At 40.9% G+C, this 17,865-nt stretch overlaps 1 protein-coding gene across 4 annotated transcripts in view; it reads left to right on the top strand.

The window, feature by feature from the left end:
• Positions 1 to 17,865, top strand: part of FRY (FRY microtubule binding protein) — a gene marked incomplete at its 5' end in the record, with an annotated part of 453,417 nt that overhangs the window by 351,746 nt on the left and 83,806 nt on the right. For all 4 annotated transcript variants that reach the window (XM_081083582.1, XM_081083581.1, XM_081083584.1 and 1 more), the window contains 4 exons: positions 6,105 to 6,284; positions 7,956 to 8,117; positions 15,203 to 15,277; positions 17,343 to 17,513. In XM_081083582.1, the coding sequence (XP_080939708.1) occupies positions 6,105 to 6,284; positions 7,956 to 8,117; positions 15,203 to 15,277; positions 17,343 to 17,513 (588 nt within the window). The remainder of the gene's footprint in view (positions 1 to 6,104; positions 6,285 to 7,955; positions 8,118 to 15,202; positions 15,278 to 17,342; positions 17,514 to 17,865) is intronic.

The raw sequence follows: 17,865 nt of genomic DNA, 5'->3' as shown, positions 1-17,865 counted from the left end.
TTTATGCATGCATATTAGCATAACCAATTGACACAGACACTGGGGCAGTGGGGGCTTGCCCAGGGTGGGAATGGAGGCACGGGGTCAATTGGGGAAAAAGGAGACATATGTAAAACTTTAGACAATAAAAAAACAATTAAAAAAAAAACCTGTGCTACATTTACACAATAGAATACTACTTGGCCATAAAAAAGAAGGAAATCTTACCTTTTAGAACAGCATGGATGGAGCTGGACAGTATTATACTAAGTGAAATAAGCCAGTCCAAGAAAGAAAAATACATATGATTTCACATATATGTGGGATCTAATGAACAAAACAAACAACATAGAAAGAGACTCATAGATACAGAGAATAGACTGACAGCTGTCAGAGGAGAGAGGCATTTAGAGGGGTGGTGAAGGGATTAAGCAGTACAAATTGGTAGTTGGAGAATAGCCACAAAGATGCGTTTGCAGCCTGGGGCATATAGTCAGTAGTGTCAAGATGACTGGGTGTGGGGCCAGGTGGGTACTTCGGGTAGTGGGGGCACCACTCTGTAGAGACCATAGTTTTCTGGCCACTTTGCTGTATATCTGAAACTGTTGTGGAATGACATTTAATGCAAACTATGATTTAAAAAGAAAAAGAACATTTTAAAAATGAAAAAGAAACTAGCCCCAAAGTCTTAGTCCGAATACGGTAGAGCTAGTATTTGAACCCAGGTCCGCCTGGTTCCCAAACCAGTGCCCGTTTCCCTGTACAGGCACCCTTCCTAGCAGGACATTTGCTGAACACCTACAGATTGATTCTTCAAAGCCTTACTCAAGACTACTGGGGAAAATAAAAGGAAAGAAAAGAAAAAATATTTTAAGAAATATTAAGAGAGAAAACACACCAGAACAAGTTTCTAGAGCCTGGAAGTTAATATAAAACATGACCACAGACTAAACATTGGGGGCCCCAGTCCATGGAGAGCAGTGCAGGGTCACCATGGGGTCAAGGTGGGAGGGCCAAGCTCAGGAGCATAGACATCCTACTCGACACATCTTGTCAGGCTCTCTATTTTGCTTCAGGAATATACTTGGTGAGCTTCAGAGTTCAAGGGCAAATGCTAGGATTTCTCTGGTTAAACTCATTGACAAAGCCACTCAGTGTCATTTTAGACATTTCTTTCCATCTTCACTTCACCAATCTCATTACTTGCCAATATTATTTAATGCTTAAACGTGATTTCCAAGCTTCCCCCCCCCCCCCATTTTTCAGGTAGCATTGCTCCAATAATAGTTGTGCGACGTGGTAGGCATTGGATAACACTTTCTCACTTCACAGCACTCATGGAAAACAGAGGGTTAGTTAACATTTTCCTACTAATCATCTATCCCATTTCATGGCCTTATTGGGGTGCATATTCTATCCTAGTCCTATGGGCCATCTCTGGTACTAGATATCTTAAATAGTAACTAATTTCACACTCAAAATGTGACCTCTCTTCTGCAAACTGAACAGCAAAGGAAATATGTTTTATATCATGTGCTTTTATCCCAAAGCCTAGGCAAATAATAATAACAGCTTTTATCAAATTGGTTTATGAATGTTCAAAAAAAAATTTTAATTTTATTTTCTTGTTTAAGTTATTACAAATAGTAGTACATATGTCTCCTTTTTTTTCTCCATTGACCGTCCCTGGCCTCCCCTACCACCAGGCACATGCCCTTACCCCACCCCCACCCCCCAGTGTCTTGTGCCAGGCACATGCCCTTACCCCACCCCCACCCCCCAGTGTCTTGTGTCCATTGGTTATGCTTATATGTATGCAAATAAGTCCTTTGATTGATCTCTTACCCCAAACCCCCAAGACTCCCCAGCCTTCCCACTGTAATTTGACAGTCTATTTGATGCATCTCTGCCTCTGTATCTATTTTTTTTGTTCATTAGGTTATAATGTTCTTTATTATCCATAAATGAGTGAGATCATATGGTATTTTTCTTTCACTGCCTGGCTTATTTCACTTAGCATAATGCTCTCCAGTTCCATCCATGCTGCTGCAAATGGTAAGAATTCCTTCTTTTTTATAGCAGCATAGTATTCCCTGTGTAGATGTACCATAGTTTTCTAATTCACTCATCTGCTGATGGGCATTTAGGCTATTTCCAAATCTTAGCTATTGTAAATTGTGCTGCTGTGAACAAAGGGATGCATATATCCTCTCTGATTGGTGTTTCTGTTTTCTTGGGATATATTCCTAGAAGTGGTATTACTGGGTCAAATGGCAGTTCCACTTTTAAATTTTTGAGGAAATGCCATACTGTTTTCCACAGTGGCTGCACCAGTCTGCATTCCCACCAACAGTGAAGGAGGGTTCCTTTTTCTTCACATCCTCTCCAGCACTTGTCATTTGTTGATTTGTTGATGATAGCCATTCTGACAGGTGTGAGGTGGTACCTCATTGTTGTTTTGATTTGCATCTCTCAGATGATTAGTGACTTTGAGCATGTTTTCATGTGTCTCTTGGCTTTCTGAATGTCCTCTTTTGAAAAATGTCTATTTAGGTCCTTTGCCCATTTTTTGATGGGGCTGGTTATCTTCCTTTTGTTAAGTTGTATGAGTTCTCTGTAAATGTTGGAGATTAAACCCTTATCAGAGTTAACATTGGTGAATATGTTCTCCCATTCAGTGGGCTTTCTTGTTGTTTCGTTGATGGTTTCTTTTGCTGTGCAGAAGCTTTTTATTTTGATGTAGTCCCATTTGTTTATTTTCTTCTTAGTCTCTCTTGACCTAGGATCTGTGACTGTAAAGATATTGCTATGACATACGTCTGCAATTTTGCTGCCTATGGAGTCTTTAGGGTTTTTATAGTTTCCTGTCTTACATTCAAGTCCTTTAGCCATTTTGAGTTTGATTTTGTGTATGGTGTAAGTTGGTTATCTAGTTTCATTTTTTTGCATGTATCAGACCAAATTTCCCAGCACCATTTATTAAAGAGGCTGTTTTGACTCCATTGTATGCTCTTGCCTCCTTTATGAAATATTAATTGAGTATAATGGCTTGGGTCAATTTCTGGATCCTCTATTCTGTTCCATTGGTCTATATGACTGTTTTTGTGCCAGTACCAGACAGTTTTGAGAACTGTGGCTTGGTAATATAGTTTGATGTCTGGTATTGTGATCCCTCCAACTTTGTTCTGCTTTCCCAGGACAGCTGTGGCTATTTGGGGTCTTTTTTTATTCAATATGAATTTTTGGAGAGTTTAGACCAGGGGTGGGCAAACTTTTTGACTTGAGGGCCACAATGGGTTCTTAAACTGGACCGGAGGGCCGGAACAAAAGCATGGATGGAGTGTTTGTGTGAACCAATATAAATTCAAAGTAAACATCATTACATAAAAGGGTACGGTCTTTTTTTTTTCAATAGTTTTATTCATTTCAAATGGGCTGGGTCCGGTCCGCGGGCCGTAGTTTGCCCACGGCTGGTCTAGACCTTTGAAATTTGCCGCTGGTTTTTTTTAATAGGTATTGCATTGATTCTACAGATTGCTTTAGGTAGTATAGACATTTTAATGATGTTGATTCTACCAATCCATGAACATGGGATGTTCTTCCATTTGTTTATGTCTTCCTCTATCTCTTTTTTCAATGTCCTGTAGTTTTCTGAGTACAGGTCTTTCACGTCCTTGGTTAAGTTTATTCCTAGGTATCTTAATTTTCTGGTTACAATGGTAAATGGGATTGTTTTTTTTATTTCTCTTTCTGTGAGTTCATTATTGGTGCATAAATAGGCCATGGATTTCTGGGCATTAATTTTGTATCCTGCTACATTGCCAAATTCATTTATTAATCTAATAGTTTTTTTGATGGAGTCTTTGGGGTTTTCTACATATAGTATCATGTCATCTGCAAATAAGGATAGTTTTAGTTCTTCTTTTCCAATATGGATGCCTTTTATTTCTTTTTCTTGTCTGACCGCTATGGCTAATACTTCTAGTACTATGTCACACAGGAGTGGTAAAAGTGGGCATCCTTGTCTTGTTCCTGTTCTTAGTGGAAATGAGTTTAGTTTTTGCCCGTTCAGTATGATGTTGGCTGTGGGTTTATCATATAAGGCTTTTATTATGTTGAGGTATGATCCCTCTATTCCCACTTTGCTGAGAGTTTTTATCAAGAAAGGGTGTTGGACTTTGTCAAATGCTTTTTCTGCATCAATTGATATGATTAGATGATTTTTGCCCCTCAGTTTGTTTACATGATGTATCAAATTTATTGATTTGAGGATATTGTACCATCCTTCCATCCCTGGAATAAATCCCACTTGGTCATGGTGTATGATCTTTCTGATGCATTGCTGAATCCCATTTGCTAGAATTTTGTTGAGGATTTTAGCATCTATGCTCCTCAAGGATATTAGCCTCTTTTTTTGTGGTGTTGTTATCTGGTTTTGTAATTAAGGTAATGCTGACTTCATCGAAAGCACTTGTAAGTATGCCTTCCTCTTGAATTTTTTAGAATAGTCTGAGTAGGATAGGTTTTAGGGTGCTCTTTTGTGCCCAGTCCCACTATGGGTTGATGTTTAGAGTTCCCTTCTGCCAGCAGCCCTGCGAATCCCCTTCCATATTCGCAGGTCATGCTAGCCCCAACGGTCACCGGTTTTGTGGGGCGCAGACTTCCCCAAACCTCTAGATCCCATTCACGCGTTTCTCTCTCCTGCCTGGATCACAGACCTCACCTTTTCCTAGGCAAAATCTGACCTTTCCGTGAGAAGATACAGATCTCATCCAAGTTCTTGTATTTACGCTGCTAGAGATCCAGTGTTCCTGGGTTCGCAGCTGGTTGCTGGGTGTTGTGGTTGTAGAGACCCGGGCTGTATAGGCTTCTGATAACAGTCACTCTCCCCTTCAAGATGGTGCGGTCTCTGCAACAGAGTTGGTCGCTCCGGGAGAGAGATTTCAGCAGCAGTGGAGGCTGCCCTGGTCAGGGGAGCCCATTCCGGCAGTCCCCAACAGTCCCTTGGAGTATAGCTGTCCCTCACCCACAAATATACACTCCTCGTACGTCCACACGCTCTCCTTTCATTCTCTCCCTCTCACACTATCTTGCAGTTTGCCTCCCCGTAATCTTCCAGCCATCTTCCTCCAATCCTACGTTCAAAAATTTTTTTGTGTGGGAAAAGGACTTCAGTCAGCCTGGGGATTGTCAGGGAGACAAAGATGGTAAAACAAAGTGAGTTTTATAGGAAGATAGGAGTCTGATAAGCCAATAAAGAGAGGAAGGTCATTCCAGAACAAGGGACTAGCATGAGTAAAGGCACAGAGGCTAAGGGACCTGGCCTGCTTTGGGGAGCTCCAGGGGTAGCCTAAGGGAGATCACCCTGTAGGTCCTGCTCAGAGTCCACCAGAGGGGGGCCTAGAAGGAATGTAGGCAGGGAAGTGGCATGGTCTGAAGATTTCTAGAAAGACCACAGTAGCTGGGATGGGTTTGATGGGCATAAGTAGAGACTGCCAGCAGGGAGACCAGTTAAGAGGTCATTGAAATAGTCCAGGCAGAGGGAGGAGAGATTTAACTGAGCCAGTGCCATCAGGAATGGTGAGGAGGAAACACATTATCAGAAGGGAGGGACAGAAAGGAGTTAAGAATAGCACCCAGATTCCTGGGTTAGGTCATGAGGAAGATATGGAGTGAAAGAGAAGAGTTGAGGGCAGAAACCATGTGCCCAGGAACAAATGGGTGGGAAGAGCCTGAGAAGTAGAAGAAGGACTAAGGAATACTGGAAACTGGGGGTGGGAGAATTTTGAGAGTGAGTGGTCAGTAGCATAAATGCATTCAGGATTTTTTGTGGGGTTTTGTTTTGTTTTTTTGCTTCTTGCTTTTCAGATTAAAGAGGCACCACATGAGCAAAAATAGTACTTTATTTTAAAATGCGTTTATTTGAATATGGACAAAAGTGGTCTCTTTTTATTTGCCTGTTTCCTAAATGTAGGTCATCTTCTATATAAACAGCATTTTCATGAATTTCCTGCACTGTTTTAAATCCATGAATTCTAAATGGTCATGAGACATTTCCATAACTAGCATTATCAGTTTTTAAAAATGAAATTACTATTAACCATTGAATGTTTTATTTCCCTCAGAGTGTTCACTGGAGAGAAGCTCTGAATATCTTGAAGCTGGTGGTTTCTCGGTCGGCCAGCCTCATTTTGCCTTCCTATCAGCACAGTGACCTGTCAAAGATAGAAATACATCGAGTATGGACCAGTGCTTCTAAGGAATTACCAGGGAAAACTCTGGACTTTCACTTTGACATTTCAGAGGTATGTTAACTGTTTCTGTAAACTTTAGCATTAATATATAGTACAAAAGATCACAAGTAGGTACCCTGAGCAAGAGAAACTAACTATGTTTACTTCCAATGGAGACTTCCTTCTAACGCCTGACTTAGATTGTTTTTTAAGAACATGTGGAGTATCATTCACTGGGGCTCTCAATTGACAGCTTTTAAAAATAGAAGCTAGCCTTGGTTATATAAAAACTGATTTCTAAAAAGTTAACTATAAAAGGAATGATCTTCAGCATTTTAAACCTAACTCATTCCTTATCTGACAACTGTCCTGTCTTTTCTCTATATTGGCGACCTTGTTCCCAGACCAGCTAATGACTGAGATTCGCAGGAATACAGAATTTGCCTTTATAGTTTCCCCGAGCCATACTGCTATTTAAACTGCAAAATTATCTAAATTCTTACCTTTGGGGAGAGGGGAGTGTGTGGAATGGGGGGTGGGAGGACGAGTGAACCAAGCTAAAGAGTTAGGGGGAAAAGAGAAGGCAGATAATAGTCAGATTTACCTGCCAGTTCAGGAACAAGCCCTCTGGAGATCTGTACTTAACCATTTTACTCTAACATGTAAAAATACTTCACTTTCCTGTGTCTCTTACCCCATGACCCATAAGCCCCCCAAAGCTGAAACTACGCTCTGTGCATTTTTTACATTGCTAAAAGCTATTTTTACTCTTTGACTTCAGCTTATTCTGCTCCAAAGAGGTACAGAAAACATGCAGCCAGTCAGCAGCAAACCCAAGAGACCCAGCTATTCCAAAATGATGGGCCTTAGTGTAGAACCACCTATTGGCTTCTGCTGCCCCCAGGTGTAGGCCCATGAACTGATCTCTGTGCAGGACACCTCTTTGGCACTAAAGCCTGGGACACGCTGCCCACAACCACTCCAAGACTCTCAGGAAATAAAATTTCTAAAGTGGTGCCCAAGTACCTGGCCCTGACCTCATTCGTTTACATAATTGAAAAGATATAAATAACTTAAATAAATGTTTAAATAATCTAGTATATAAAGGTTGGGAAGAAGGAGAGGACTTTTTGCCTTTTCTTGTTGTTAATCCTCACCTGAGGATATTTTTTCCCCATTTATTTTCAGAAAGAGTGGAAGGGAGGGGGAAAGACAGAGAGAGAGAAACATTGATGTGAGAGAGACACATTGGTTAGTTGACTCCCTCACATGCCCTGACTGGGGCAGAAATTGAGCCTGCAACCAAGCGAGGTATGTGCCCTTGACTGAAATTGAACCCAAAGCCCTTCAGTCCAGTGGTCAACACTCTAACCACTGAGCAACCCAGCTAGAGCAGGACTTTTGGTCTCTTGTTATGACTACAAGAAATCCTTTCAAGCTTAAACACCTGACAACTGACTTTGTTTTCCTGAATGTTTTCCTTTATCAGTGGTTTTTAAAGAATGTTTAAGAACAACCAGTTGGATTTGTTTTCAGCTGCTAAAGAGAGTGGGAGCATATTGAAGATGCAAAATGACTCAGAATATGTATTTGAACATCAGGAAAATGAGCCTACTTGTAACATTGAACTTCTGTAATTTTTAATCAAATAAGCAGTTCTTGGCTGCTGCAGGGTAGAGCAATTCCATACACCAAAGAAGTGTTAATGAGATAGAAGAACATGTGCTTTGTGTTCTTTCTAAGACGCCAATCATTGGGAGGCGATATGATGAACTGCAGAACTCTTCTGGCCGAGACGGGAAGCCCAGGACTATGGCTGTCACCCGGAGCACATCCTCCACCTCATCAGGCTCCAACTCCAATGTCCTTGTTCCTGTGAGCTGGAAGAGACCCCAGTATTCTCAGGTATAGAATCCTGGACTTGCAGGATTGGAGGGGAACCTGGGGACTGACTGAGCCAATGGTCCATGAGATAAGGGATGCCTCCACTCATCATCCTGACCTTGCCCGTCGGGCATCGACACCAGTGGTAAGGATCTTAACAGCATTACAAGGGAACCCATTTTCTATGTGAACAGCTCCTTACATGGGATTAGAGTCTGACACTTTGTTGATTTGATTCACTAGTCCTATCTTCTTAAAGCAAGCATGTCAAACTCAAAGGCTAACACGGGCCAAATAAACAAGGTTTAAGTTTATGTGGGCCACAAAAAAACAAAAGCTTCAATTTTCCTAGAAACGTAGGTTTATTTCAATAGAGACATGCTGAATAGAAGGGCTAAAATAAATAAGTAATCATTAACATAAAATAATAGAACATTTTAATAGAAATTGATATTTTTTCTTGAACATTAACTTACCAGACACTGAATAACTGCACAAATTAATAAGCATAATGAAAATAAACCTATTTTTCTTGTTTTCTGAAAGCGAAATATTTCCTATTGCGCACACCAAACAAGTCAGTACAGGACTAGACTAATGACATGGCAATCAGCTGCTAAAATATTCACTGCTAGTATTAGTGGAGAGAAATGGTGCACCTGCGCATAAGGCACATAAGGGAAATGAGTGCAACACAATTATAGTAATCAGTCATTACCGAACATCATAGTTCATTATTAATAATTATGTATAATAGGATATTGTAAAAATTAAGTTATGAAATTTTTATTAAAACATTTCTTACAACTGTTATATTGACTGGGCCACAAAAATATTTGTTGTGGGCCGCTTGTCTTAAAGGCTTAGAAAGTGAAATCTGATCTCTTTCATGTGGTGGTCCCTCCAACATTTAAAGAAGCCCTGCCCCCTCTGCCACCCAAATGAGTCCTCTATTCTCCAAATAACACAACCTTCATTCTTTCCATTAGTTCTCTATGATGGCTGCACATCCAGTGAAATTCTGGCTATTGTCCCCTATGCATGCTCTCCACTCATGGTCCCTGTGCTGCACAGTCTGTATAACACAGAGCAAAGCAGCTAGCTGCCAGGTCTCTCTGTTATCACAGCCTAAGAGTATTCACTCCATAAGTGCCTCCATTACAGTATTAATGTCATTGCACAATTAAGTAAAACCCTGCTTCATAGGGCTCTTTTGGTTACATGTGACAGAAGCCCAATGAAAAATACCTTACGTGAAAAACGAATTTATTAACTTATGTGTCTTAGCTTCAAGCACGGCTAGATTCTAGTATACCAATTCAGAAACTGGATCCCTAGATTCTCTCTCCTTCTCACTGTCTCTACCCTCTCTTCCCAGGCCTGGCACTGCTTTCCTCTCTGTTGACATCATTCTCATGCAGGCTCTTCTTAGATTTCCATGGTCTTTGGCTCTGCTGATTTCAGAAGGATGGAGCCTTTCCCTGACCACACTAATAGCAATTAGAAAAAGGACTTGCAGGAGAGCTAGGAACCAAGATAGCAGCGTAGATAAGCACTGGTACTCACATCCTCCCACAACCACATCAAAATTAAAACTAAAGTACAGCCAGAACCAAGATGGCGGCATAGGTTAATGCCGGAGTTTGCTGCTTTGAACAACTACTTCAAAAGTGAAACTAAAAGACGGAACGGACATCACGCAGAACCACTGGAACGCTGGCTGAGTGGAAGCCCTACAACTAGGAGGAAAGAGAAACGCATACGGACACTCAGAGGAGGCGCAGTGCTGAAGTCAAATTCTGAGGTGCGGAGTGCGCGGAGCGGGCTGGCGGCGGAGGGCGCGGTTGGCGTTTTCAATCGGGAGGGAGTCGCAGACTCTGAGCTCCAGATCCAGGCGAGTCTTTAGGGACCCAGACTCAAACGGGAGAAGCGGGACCGCCTGGCTTCGGTCAGAGCGAGTGCAGCTTTCTCTCCGAGGATTGCAGCCATTGCTGGGACTCAGAGAGGCAGAGCCCCTGGGGACAGGACTGAGAGCTGCCATAACTGCTCTCTCAGGCCCACCCTGTTGATCCTGTGCGAACCGCCCCGCCCAAGCCCTGCACAGAGGCATTTGCCGGATAGCCTCAGGCAAACGCCAGATTAGCACCTCCCTAGAGGACAGAAGTTCTCTCACTGCTGACACAGCTGATTCTCATAGCCATTTGGCCTGGAGGTCAAACCCTCCCTGGAATTAGCTACAACAATCAAGATTTAACTATAAGACCACGAACAAAGACCACTAGGGGGTGCATCAAGGAAGCATAACAAAATGCGGAGACAAAGAAACAGGACAAAATTGTCAATGGAAGATATAGAGTTCAGAACCACACTTTTAAGGTCTCTCAAGAACTGTTTAGAAGCCGCCGATAAACTTAATGAGATCTACAAGAAAACTAATGAGACCCTCGATGTTATATTGGGGAACCAACTAGAAATTAAGCATACACTGACTGAAATAAAGAATATTATACAGACTCCCGACAGCAGAACAGAGGAGAGCAAGAATCAAGTCAATGATTTGACATGCGAGGAAGCAAAAAACACCCAAACGGAAAAGCAAAATGAAAAAAGAATCCAAAAATGCGAGGATAGTGTAAGGAGCCTCTGGGACAGCTTCAAGCGTACCAACATCAGAATTATAGGGGTGCCAGAAAATGAGAGAGAGCAAGATATTGAAAACCTATTTGAAGAAATAATGACAGAAAACTTCCCTCACCTGGTGAAAGAAATGGACTTACAGGTCCAAGAAGCTCGGAGAACCCCAAACAAAAGGAATCCAAAGAGGACCACACCAAGACACATCATAATTAAAATGCCAAGAGCAAAAGATAAAGAGAGAATCTTAAAAACAGCAAGAGAAAGAAACTCAGTTACCTACAAGGGAATACCCATACAGCTGATTTCTCAACAGAAACTTTGCAGGCCAGAAGGGAGTGGCAAGAAATATTCAAAGTGATGAATACCAAGAACCTACAACCAAGATTACTTTATCCAGCAAAACTATCATTCAGAATTGAAGGTCAGATAAAGAGCTTCACAGATAAGGAAAAGCTAAAGGAGTTCATCACCACCAAACCAGGATTATATGAAATGCTGAAGGGTATCCTTTAAGAAGAGGAAGAGGAAGAAAAAGGTAAAGATACAAATTATGAACAACAAATATGCATCTATCAACGGGTGAATCTAAGAATCAAGTGAATAAATAATCTGATGAACAGAATGAACTGGTGATTTTAATAGAATCAGGGACATAGAAAGGGAATGGACTGACTATTCTTGGGGGGGAAAGGGGTGTGGGAGATGCGGGAAGAGACTGGACAAAAATCGTGCACCTATGGATGAGGACAGTGGGTGGGGAGTGAGGGCGGAGGGTGGGGCGGGAACTGGGAGGAGGGGAGTTATGGGGGGAAAAAAGAGGAACAAATGTAATAATCTGAACAGTAAAGATTTAATTAAAAAAAAAAAAAAAAAAACTAAAATACAGAACAACTATCATTCAGAACTGCCTGGAACCTGGCTGAATGGAAGTCCTACAACTAGAGAATTAAAGAAGAAAGCACATTGAGACTGATGGGAGGGGTGGAAGCATGGAATGAGCTGGGCTGACATCCACATGTGGTTTAATCAGGAGGGATACCTTGAATGTGGAGGCCTCCCTTGAGGAGCAAGGGGTCCCAGCCCCGCACCAGACCACCTGGTTCCAGTGCTGGAAAGAGAAGTCCCATAACTTTGGCCTATAAAAACCAGTGTGAATTGTGGCCGAGTGACACGTAGGGTTTCTGGAGTCCCAGGTGTTCCTCTTAAAAGGCCGGTACACAGACTTACTCAGACTCACTCCCTCTGAGCTCCAATACTGGGGCAGCAGCTTGAAAGGATTCAGGGACATACAGGGAGGAACTAAATTATCTGGCACCAGGGCAAGAACTCAGGGTAGCTTTTTCTCAGACAAAAGTGCTAAGACCTCCCACCACCCCCACAAAGCTAACTGGCAGGTGCCATATCTGAGTCTCCATCACTGTTTGCACCACCCTGGTGATCACTATTTTCACCACCCTGGTGATTCCCTAAGATCCCACCCCACCCAATATGCAGCCCCACCCAAGCTGTTTGCAATGGCGTTTCTATAGAATGGCCTGTCCTGGCTCAGGCTTCAGATGTTCCTAAAATCTCTCAAACAAGCAGCAGCTGGACTCTGTGCACCATACATCTCAATAAGTGGCCCCAGGCCCAGCACTAGCAGCAGCTTGCCTTGCTTTCCAGCTTGGCCTTTCCTGGTTATCTCTAAGCCCAACATAAGTAACAGCCATCTGCAGGTCACTTTGTAACTTATGCTGGGTAGTCCCAAGCAGGACATAGGCAGTGGCTAACTTTTCATTTCCAGTGAGGTCCCAGAACCAGTGCACCTGGTGAACAGCTTCAGATCATGCCAGATTATAATTCTACCACACCCATGAACCACAAACTCAAGGGGAAGACTCAGTAAGCACCAAACCCCCATGAAGCAGGTCTTTCTCCATAGGGGTGTCTCCTGTATAGAAGCTTTTCTACTGTGGTAGCCCCTGATCCTCACAGCCAATTGGCCTGGGGGTCAATCCCTCCCAATTTTACCAGCAGCAATCGAGGCTCAACTACAACAAAACAGTGCACAGAGTCCACACAGAGGTACACATAATGGGGAGGCTGAGCCACTGGGCCCTGAGAATCAAATGAGCAATTTGGAATATGAGGAATCAAAAAAACATCCAATCAGAAGAGCAAAAAGAAAAAAGAATCCAAAAATATGAAGATGATGTAAGGAGCCTCTGGGACAACTTCAAGTGTACTAACATCTATACCATGAGGGTGCTGGAAGTAGAAGAGAGGGAGCAAGAAATCAAAAGCCTATTTAAATAAATAATGGCAGAAAACTTCCCCTAACTGGTGAAAGAAATAGACATACAAGTCCAGGATTGCAGAGAATCCCAAACAAGATGAACCTAAAGAGGACCACACCAAGACACATCATAATTAAAATGCCAAGGGTTAAAGACAAAGAGAGAATCTTAAAAGCAGCAAGAGAAAAGCAGTTTAGTTAGGCAGGACCCATATGACTATCAGCTGATTTCTCAACAGAAATTTTGCAGGCCAGAAAGGAGTGGCAAGAAATATTCAAAGTGATGGAAAGCAAGAACCTACAACCAGGATTACTCTACTCAGAAAAGCTATCATTTAGAATTGAAGGTCAGATAAAGAGCTTCACAGACAAGAAAAAGCTTAAGGAGTTCATCACCATCAAACCAGTATTACATGAAATGTTGAAGGGTCTTTTTAAGTAGAAAATTTTTTAAAAAAATAAAAAATATGAACAATAAAATGGCAATAAACACATATCTAACAACTTAACCTAAAAATCAAAATGAACGAACTAGGAATCTAATGAATAAAAATAAACTGATGAATAAAATAGAACCAGAGGCATGGAAACACTGAACAGACTGACAAATCTCAGAGGGAAGTCAGGGGTGGGGGTGAGAGGGTAGATTAACCAAAGAATTTATATGCATATATGCATTATCCATGGACATAAGCAATAGGGTGGTGAAGGCCTGGGGCAGGGTGGGAGGATGCGGGTGGAGGAGGGAAAGGGGGGGGTGTGTGAAAGGGAGGGATATTTGTAATATTCTCAACAATAAAGATTAAAAATTAAATAAATAATTTTTTAAGTTATAATGAAAAAGAAAGAAAAAGGATTTGCAGCTTATGTGAGGGAGGCAGAACCCCACTTACAGGGATAGTGGCTGTCCCCAAGATAAAATGAAGACCAAGTGAGCACTAGGCAGGAAAAATACTGTTCACCCAGTAGGACTCATTTTCACTCCTAAAGGTTGAGGAAATGGATCACGTAGCAGTACCTGCTGGAACACAGCTGGTCATCAGTGAGTGTCCACTGAGTTGTTGAATAGGGAGCCTACCATACTTCATTGGGGATTTGGCAAAGAGAAAGAAATGCACAGCCCATTCCATGTTCCTCAATATCGATTTCTTCCTGAGATTATAAAATTCCCACTAAAACTTAGGAAAAGAGCTTACAAATCTCTCTCCTTGCTTCAATAGCTTTCAACACTGAAAAGACACTGTATTGAGTGTCTCTTCTATAACTTGGAAAGAAGGATGCAGCAAACTGAGTTCCATTAAGGAGAAAGTCTATGAGTGACGTTGGCCTCCTAGCAGTCGCCACATAAGTGTAAATCAGATTAAAAAGGGAAATATCATTCTAGAAAGATCAGGAAGATTGCTTTGAAAGCAATTCTGTAGTACATGAATATTTTTAAGGCTCTGGACACTCTTTAATTTTATTCTCAAACTACCATTCATTCTGAGACCTAGTTGATCTGTGTTACTGGAAAATGTGATGTCTTACAGAAGAATCTGCTTGCTTAAGGTGCTAAAACATGAGGTGTATGGAGAACACAAAAAGGAACTAAAGTTGTTTAACTTTAGGAAAAATAAATTGAACATATTTAATACAGCATGCAAATAATTGAGTTTTTTTAATTCTGCACAAAGTAAAGTTAGTCTCCTCTTTAAGGAAAATAGGTTTGGGCTGTTAACGTAATAGATTTAATTTAGATTTAAGGAAAGCATTGCTAATGCTGAAAGTTGTAGCATATAAGAAAGATTATAAAGGAAAGGGATGAATATCTACTAAAGAATCTTGAGGTTGATTTTCAGACCCTGATCCCCCACCTTGGGAAAACTTAGATCAGTACTGTATCATAGAAATAGAAGGTGACCCTCACTCTAAATGTTCTAATAGTCACCTTTTTTAAAAAGTTAAAACAAACAGGTAAAATGAATTTATAACATATTTTACTTAACCAAATATGTCTAAAATATTATTTCAACATGTAATCAATATTTCACAATTATTAATTCAATGTTCTACATTCTTTTTTCATGCCAAGTCTGTGTGCATTTTACATCTCAGTTCTCACTGGTCACATTTCCAGTATGCTAGCCCTATGTATAAGAGCAGATCTGGTCACAAGATGCCATGATTATAATCTGCCTGTGTGTTTCTTTTCCAGAAGAGGACAAAAGAGAAGTTGGTGCATGTTCTTTCTCTGTGTGGCCAAGAAGTAGGATTGAGCAAAAATCCATCAGTAAGTTCTAGCACATATCACATGTATTTTGGTATCATTTCTTTTTTACTTTAGTCTGTTTTTACCTTTGGTCAAAACAAGTTTAGAAGATTTACCTATGAATTACAAGTATAATATCTACCATCTAGATCAAACCCCTAGATCATTTGTCCCCACAGCATGGTTTTTAGTCTCATCTTAATTCAGAAACAATGAAAGATTTTGTTGGCTATTTGTTCCAGGCTTTCTGTAAATAAATACTCAGTTATTTTCAATTTTTAAAACTTCTTAATTTTTTAAATAAAAATGCCCAGCTTACTGCACCACCAAATATGATACACATTCCTTTTGGATATAATTTTATTCTGTACACACAACTCTTACTGTGATGTTATTATTTTATTCACAATAAAGGTGAAAATAATGATATGTTATCATGTTTTTTCTCATGTAAATTTCCACTGATGTTACAGTTTTTTAAAACCATGCCATCAGGTTTTGAAATATATGAATAATTAAAGTATTAGAAGTTAGCTTCTGAAGCCCTTCTAAAATTTAGAAAATTCAAATTGTGTATGTGAATCTGTTGTAGCAAAAGCAATAAAAATCTCAGAGTCTGACTTCACCAGGTATTTTTTTTGACTGTCTGGCAATGTGCCCTAGCCAGTTACTAGCTCAGCTTGGCCTCCATTGAAGTCGCCATTTTGGTGTTAGTGATCAGTGGGTTTGTTGCTACCCCTGTGACATTATTTAGGGCAGAGGGAACAAGATGACAGTGGCTAGAGCAGGCGGAGCCTCCAAGCTCACAAGGGAGAGAAACAGGAGCACTTGGCCTTCGCAATGCAGCCCTGCCAGCCAGGGCCATTTCTTACTGCCTTAGCAGGTGGCACTTCCTCCTTCAGATCCGAACCTCCTGTTTCTGTGCTGAGGCCTTTCTGGCTGGAAATGTTTACCTGGAGGATGTTACAAGTAAGAGCAGCAGCACAACTGAGGAAGCCAGAATTCTCATCTTGTCTCTCACTAGTTGACTGGCCTTCTGTGTTGTCTGTCTTACATGCCCATATGTAACACCTGCACAAACTGTATCACGTACACACGTGAGAAATAATGACTGTCCTGAAATACTGGAGAAAAAAAGTACCTGTAAATCCTCTCATTCTTTTACTTCTGATAGACATTTGTGTATTTAAATTCTTCTAAATGATTGCCTACATTTCAAGGATGACTGGATGTTGTAACAGTTAAATAAGAATCCTGTTCACTTTATTTAATATCAATCTGTATTCAGGAAAGGCTGAATAACAAAACATTTAGCTTCATTTGTAGCTTATTATTTCTACAAAGTTCTGTTGAGATGACCCAGCAAAAAGACCCCAAACAAAAATTTTAATTTTAAAATATTACTGTATTAAAGTTTTTAATAGAAAAAGTCTTGTTTTGTTAAATCAATAGGTTAGGAATTTAAGTGTAAATTATGAGCATGGTTGCTCAGCTACACTTCTGTAGTTCAAATGAGCAAGTATTATACCTTTTGGCTTCTGTTTCTTATTCCTTTCCAGTTCCTGGTTTATCTCTGAAAGGGTTAATTCCTTGCTCTCATAGTTCATTCTATAATAGCTTATCTTGGCATTGGGAATCCTGAAAATATTGTGTGACACTGTGTGTCATCTGTGTGTGAGTATGTACAAGTACCAACCTCAGTCAGTTCAGAAACAGTGGAACTTGTCTTGACTGCTGATTTGTGAACACACATACAGTTGTCTCACAAACACGCACAGACACCCCTACACACACACACACACACACACACACATACACATACACATACAGGTAGGGTCGAGTCTTCATCCAGTAAGCAGCCATTTGACTCTTGAAGCATTTTCCTGGTGCATGAACTTGTGTCTTTGCACTAATTTTAATCTGAAGGCACCTGTCCAATGTAAATAATAACATCCTAAAAATATCTGCCTGAGGAATTAGGTGTGTACTGGAAACAGTGTGATGAAGAGCCAGTGATGGGGTTTTTTTGTAGCACAAACAACCAGAGGGAGATGGTTTCTCAGGACGGGACTTTTTGGATTTGTAGGTAATTTTTTCATCATGTGGGGATTTGGACCTGCTGGAGCATCAGACGAGCTTGGTATCTTCCGAGGATGGTGCCCGAGAACCGGAGAACATGGATGACACAAACAGTGAGCAACAGTTCAGAGTCTTTAGAGACTTCGATTTCCTGGATGTAGAACTAGAGGACGGAGAGGTATAGTACTTTCTCTAAAAATAACCCACTTGACTAACAAAGTTTCTTTTTACCTACTAAATAATGAATTTTTATAACTGTGTCTTTCATTGAAAAGCTGTAAACTTTATTTTAAATCAACGTATTCCAAGTTCAGCAGCTTCACTTTGGCACAAGTTACCACACCCTTCCTGTCTGAGCCCACAGCAGATGCTGCCAGATTATTTTTAAATTTCCATAATTTGACTGCTGGTGACCATACAAAGGCTGTGTGTAAGTCCAACAGTGAGCTTTAAACACACACACACACACACACACACACACACACACAAAATATTCAAGTTCTGAACCTGTTTGCTGGTACCTGGCTAAA

Source organism: Myotis nattereri (assembly GCF_964212035.1).
Source record: "Myotis nattereri genome assembly, chromosome: 2".
NCBI classification, from domain to species: Eukaryota; Metazoa; Chordata; class Mammalia; order Chiroptera; family Vespertilionidae; genus Myotis; species Myotis nattereri.
The sequence above is the reverse complement of the archived record's forward strand: the minus strand, read 5'-3'. Positions and strand labels throughout refer to the sequence as shown.